Consider the following 5961-nt stretch of genomic DNA (forward strand, 5'->3'; position numbering starts at 1 on the left):
TTAATATTTTTTTCTTTTTTTTTTTTTTTTTTCCGGTATGCGGGCCTCTCACTGTTGTGGCCTCTCCCGTTGCGGGGCGCAGGCTCCGGATGCACAGGCTCAGCAGCCACGGCTCACGGGCCCAGCCGCTCCGCGGCATGTGGGATCCTCCCGGACCGGGGCACGAACCCGTGTCCCCTGCATCGGCAGGCGGACTCTCAACCACTGCGCCACCAGAGAAGCCCATCCCATAACTTTTAACACACGAGGTGTGGCCAGACTGAAATGACTCAGAGCCTGTCCCCACCTTGAAGAAACTCCCCTTGGCTCTGGATTCTCAGCCCAGTGGCTGTTGCTGCCTCTCACCCAATCACTCTGTCCAAAGACCCGAGAGTCATCTTGGCTCCTTTATCCTTCACCCCTTCATCCCAGCAGGCACCAAGTCTGGTCCATGATCCCTCCGAAATCGTTTTGGATGACAGACTCTCCTGGGCCCCTGCCGTGGTCCAGCACCCTTCGCAATCTCTAGCCTGGACCACTGCATTAACTGCCCTCATGGGTCTCCAGCCTCTAGTCTCCCATCCAATCCACATGGCATAGGGCTGAGCCTTCTCAAATAACATCTCCTCATGCACACTTAGCATTTACTGTATGCCAGGTCCTATTCTAGGTACTTCAAATATATGTATATTCATATATTCATTTAATTCTCACAGCAATCCTATGAGACAGTTACTGTTAGTATCCCCATTTTGCAGATGGGGAAACAGAGATTAAGTAACCTGCCTAAGTCACTGGTGGAGCCAGGTTGGAATGTGCCCCAGGAGTATGGGTTCCTGACCACCACGCGGTGGACCCTCTGTGCAATCTGATCTCATCACTCTCCTCTTAAAACATTTAACGACCTCCACCGGATACGATGCAAACTCCCCACCCAACCTGTCATCAGATACTACCTTTGGCACTGCTTCCCTGCCTCCCCTTCCTGTCCCTGCTGTTGTCAGCTTCTCTGGATGTCTCAGATGCTCTTGCTCTCTTTGCCTTTGAGCCTTGCATATGCTGTTCCCTCTGCCAGCAGTGCTGTTCCCCTTCCATTCCCGCCCCTCTGCCTGGCTAACCCACCTCCATTCTTCTGGTCCCAGCTTAGAGGCCACTTTGTCCAAGCCTTGGTCGGGGTTCTCCCTTGGTGTTCCCAGGACACCCCACGCTTCCCCCATGACCACACTGGGTGATCGTTGTCTGTTCACGTGTCCCTGTGACGTGAGTTTCCCAGGCATGAAGGAAGGAGTGAATGAGTGAACAGCGAAGCCCAGGAGGGAGCTACTGGACACCAATCCCCAAACAGAACTAATGATGCTGGAATGAGATGCAGCCATGCACTGTGGGACCTCCAAGGCGGGAGGGAGGGATTCTGGGGCGGTGGGGGGCGACCTGGGAGGGCTGTCAGTGTCGTGGCTCCTTAGCCAGGCCCAGAAAAAGGGGATTCTAGCGAGCTGTTCTAACAATGTCTCCTCCTTCCCTGCCATCAGCTCCCTCTCTCTCAATCCCCTTATGCACCCCCTCACCCCAGGATCCCTGCTGACCCTTCCCTACCACCCTGATGCTTACCTACCACCCAGAAGACCATGGAGGTGGAGTGGATGCCCCGGGCATTGGTGGCCATGCAGGTGTAGTTGCCAGCATCTTGGAAGCCTACGTGATCGAGGTCGAGGGTCAGGACTTTTTGATAACGGTTGTCATGGAAGTCGGATTGTTGAGAGATTGTGAGCTGCAGCCAGAGGGAATGGAAATGGTATACTGAGGTTGTTTAGGAATTAGAAAGATCTGGTTTCTAAATCTCAGCCTTTAACGATTACTATCTGCCTCTCCTTGGGCAGGGACCGACCTCTGAGCCTCAGTTTATTCATCTGCAAAATGGGACTGACACTGGCCCCATGCTCTTAGGGTTGTAGAGTAAGTGAGACGGAGCAGGCAAATGGCACAGGGCCAGCCTGGCACACAGTAGGCACAAGGAGGAAGGATGTTCTTAGAAGCAGCCGAATGCCATTTCCTCCAGAGAAAAGCCCCTCTTCTGTCCCCTCTCCAGAGTTTTTCTGAAAGGACCCTTACATTCCTGGGCTTCAGAGGTGGCCTAGGAACCCCTTGCTAAGTCAGAAGTGAGCTAACATGTGGCTCTTGTCTACAGGCTGGGGCAAAGGTCATGGGTCAAGGGGGTGGAGTACTGCCTCTTCCCACCAACCCCCACAAGCTTTAGCGGCACGAGCCCGAGTCCTGCTTCTGGATCAGCTACTGACTGTCAGTGAGATCTTGGATGAGCCCACTCCCCTCTCTGGGCCTGGGCCACGCCCTCAGCCCAGAGAGCCAGCTTGAGGTGGGGCTGGGGGCTGCATCCTGCAGGGCCTGGCATGTCAGAAGGATGGACAGACTCCCCAGGGACTGACCTTGGTGTCTCCGTGTTGGAGGAAGACATCAAAGTTGACATCAACGTCGCTGGCTGAGCATACGATCTGGGCAGCCTCTCCTTGAATCCGCACCAGCTCTGCAGGCTTCATTGTCAAGGTCGGGGGTCCTGGGATGACTGAGGTCAGGGCAAGGGACCCATGAACATCCAGGCCAGAGCTGTCACTCTGCTTCCTGCCGTGGGCCAGGCTCCCATCCCAAATCCTGGGAGGCAGCCCTGACGCCTCAGTTTTCCCCACGACAAGTCCTGTCTCCTAAATAGACCTTGAAAAGTCCCCTTTGCTCCATCACCAGTGCCTCTCCCCAGTCTCACCCTCATTGTCTGCTCTGGACCCCTTCAGGCACCTGGGAGGCCTCCCTCCTTCCTCGCAGCAGCCAAAGTGAGCTCTTTGCAATGAAAAATAGGTCATGCCTCTCTCTCGTGACAACATTAAGTGGCTTCTCATCATCACTCTCAGAATAAAAGCCGAAGTCCCTCCCGCCTCCCAAGGCCCTGCTCCTGACCCGTGGACACCTGCCACCCTCCACTCCCCCAGCTGCCTTTCCCACCACTCAGCCTTTCCCACCCAGAGACTCTGCACTTGCCCTTCCTTCCAGGAATGCCTTCTCCCACGCTTTGACTGGTTGCCTCTTCTCATCCTTCAGATCTTTAGCTCAGACATTCCTTGGAGAGGCCTCCTGTCACAGTTTCGCTGAATTAGCCTCATCCCCCCCCACCCCATATTTCTTCAGCTTGATTTCTTGATCATCACAATTGGTATTCACTGACTTTCTCTCCCGTCTGTCTCCCTAGTAAGTGTCAGATCCATGAAGGCGCTATCCCTCACAGCTAGCCCAGTGCCTAAAACATAGTAGGAATTGAATGAATATTTCTAGCTGTTGCTGTTGTTGAAAGATAATCTAATTCAGTTCCTCAAGGTCCAGACACTAAGGGACTCACCCGTGGTCACTGAGAGGGTCATGGCCGAACTAGAGCCCAGGGCTCTCTCTGCAAAAGGTGAAATACAGGCAAAGGGCCTTCCTGTCTCCCCCTCTGCCCCACAAGGTGGGGTCCTTTGACTTCCTGGACAGTTTCATGGCCTCAGAGCACAGGGCCTTGGGTCAGCCATGCCGCTCTGACCCTGGCCTCATTACAGGCAACTGATGCCTGTCTCAAGCCCAGGTTCTGAGCCTGGGGTCCTGTGGACGCATACCAGTCCTTCCAGAAACCAGAATCCGGTCCACCAAGCCCAGCAGAGACAAGGGGGAACAGGAGTGAGACTTCACCAGCATTTCTGCCCCCCAGAGAGAGGTGTCCCATGCACCCGCCACCACGATGCCCCATCGCCTGGCTCACTACCCCCCTTCCTGTGCCCAGCACCCAGCACCAGACCAGCACTGAGTGGGAAATCCACGTCTGAGGGTGTGGGAGAGCTTCGGGCCCTCCTTCTGTTCCTGGAACATTCGGAGCCTGTTCCCAGCTCATGACTATGTACCTGCTGTTTCCTCTGCTGTTTCCACCTTCTCATAATTCACATTTCAGCTCAAATAAAATGTCACTCTCTCCATGAGCCACCCTCCCAACTCCCACAGACTCTATTCCATCTCCCTGTTCAATGATTTTCATAGCCTGTCTCAAGATCTGAGACCACCTTGCCTGTTGAGTTATTGGCTTATGTGTGCTCTGCCTTTCTGTGCCCGACACCTAACTGTCTTGCCCCAGTAGATGCCCCATAGATCACTCTGTCCCGATTGGAAGGAAGAGATGAAACAAAGCCACCCCCCCGGCCCCCCTGCCCCCGTTACCTCCCCTCAGGCCAGGCGCCAGCTCTCTGTCCCTCCCGGCCCACACACCTTTCTGAACTTTAAGCCGGATGCTGAGGGACTTCACCATCCTGCCATCCACCCGAGCACTGCACTCGTAGTCCTGGCTCTCAATGAACTTGGCCTTGTGGATGATGAAGCCGTGCGAGGGCAAGAAGGAGTAGTTGGTCTGGCGCAAGACAGGTCGGCCACGCACCCGCACCAGCGAGACGCCTGCCCCCAGCGCTGGGTCCGTGAGCAGGCAGGGCAGCAGCGCGTCCTGACCCTCCATCACCGTCACTTCCTCGACCAGGACCCTCCAGGGCCGAACAGGGTCTGGGAAATGTGGGGATATGGGGTTACAACTGCCTTCCCTCCACCAGGCCAAGAGGTCCCTGGACATTGGTGACAGGGAAGCTCAGAGATGCTGATCATTTGCCTGAGGTCACGCTATACCAGGGAAGCTCAGCTGATGCTTGGGGCTCTGAAGCCAGGTCCAGCCCCACTATTTAATGCTGTGTGACCTTGGGCAAATGACTCAACCCCTCTGAGCCTTTGGAAAATGGGCGGAATCACAGAACCACCTCACAGGGTTGTTGGGAGGACAACATTAAATTAGAAGCACTGCCACAGGTCCTTGTTCGTGGCAGGTACTCAGCAAATGTGGAGCTGGCTTATTGTGATAGTTAATATTAGGGCCCAGCCCTCCTGCCCATTCATGGTGGGACCTGCTTGGCTAGTCCTCTTGGGAGTGGGCTCACAGTCCTCACCTTTGACATAGAGGTGGATGGTGGCGCTGCCCCCCAGGGGGTCTCCACGTTCAGTGCAGCGGTAGGTTCCCGTGTTTAGGAAGGTGGCATTGTTCGTAGTGAGGATGCTGCTGGGGACGTCAGCGTCCAGAGTCCAGTAGGTGGAAATGGGGCCGTCCCATTCCACGCTGCCGTTGCTCACACATCTCAAGGTCACGGTTGTACCCGGCTCCACAACCAGCTCAGGGCCACTGGGCTCTATCACCGGGACCCCCTGACCTGGTGATGGAGGGTGGCAAACAGAATTGAGGCCTGAGGTGACACCCCTTGGCCATACCCTGCCTCTGAGATGGGTGCTGCCCTGGCAGGGGTGATGCTGGTTCTGGGGTTCAGCTGTGACTTGCAAGATCACCTTGAACAAGTGCCTGCCCCTCTCTGGTCACTTGCTCAGGCCCCCAGCCCAAACCTGCTGTGATGGACTGATGTCTCTGAGAGAAGGGTAGTAGGAGATTTCTCGGCCTCCAACCCAGCCGCTGTCCCATGGGGGCTCCCCCAGCTTCTGGCCTCAGTCTTACTGGCAATGACTGGAACATTCTCCCCAGGAGTGGACTCCTTCAGCCCCATGTACAAAGTGGGTTGCATCCCTGCTGCTAAGCCCAGCACCTAGCTCAAAGAAGGGGCTTCAAACAAGCAAAGGAGGAAACAAATGAATGGAATGTTCATGGCAAAGTTCTCTGAGTTAATTTACATGGGGAAGAAGAAAAACAGTGTAGGATCTCAGCCCAGCAGAGTTACAGTGAGATGGTTCAGAGGCTCTGTGTCTCAGTTTCCTCACTTATAAAATGGGGACCAGGGCTTCCCTGGTGGCGCAGTGGTTGAGAGTCTGCCTGCTGATGCAGGGGACATGGGTTCGTGCCCCGGTCCAGGAAGATCCCACATGCCGCGGAGCGGCTGGGCCCGTGAGCCATGGCCGCTGAGCCTGCGCGTCCGG

General features: G+C 55.5%; 1 protein-coding gene across 1 annotated transcript in view; it reads right to left on the reverse strand.

Moving 5' to 3' along the window:
- The window catches only part of LOC102996862 (macrophage colony-stimulating factor 1 receptor), a gene marked incomplete at both ends in the record, with an annotated part of 24350 nt that overhangs the window by 14635 nt on the left and 3754 nt on the right, over positions 1-5961 (reverse strand). Inside the window, 4 exons of the mRNA XM_028487151.1 lie at positions 1588-1747; positions 2421-2557; positions 4273-4557; positions 4992-5395. Coding sequence (XP_028342952.1) covers positions 1588-1747; positions 2421-2557; positions 4273-4557; positions 4992-5395 — 986 coding nt within the window. The remainder of the gene's footprint in view (positions 1-1587; positions 1748-2420; positions 2558-4272; positions 4558-4991; positions 5396-5961) is intronic.

The sequence above is a fragment of the Physeter macrocephalus genome, unplaced genomic scaffold (assembly GCF_002837175.3).
Source record: "Physeter macrocephalus isolate SW-GA unplaced genomic scaffold, ASM283717v5 random_944, whole genome shotgun sequence".
Taxonomy (NCBI): Eukaryota; Metazoa; Chordata; class Mammalia; order Artiodactyla; family Physeteridae; genus Physeter; species Physeter macrocephalus.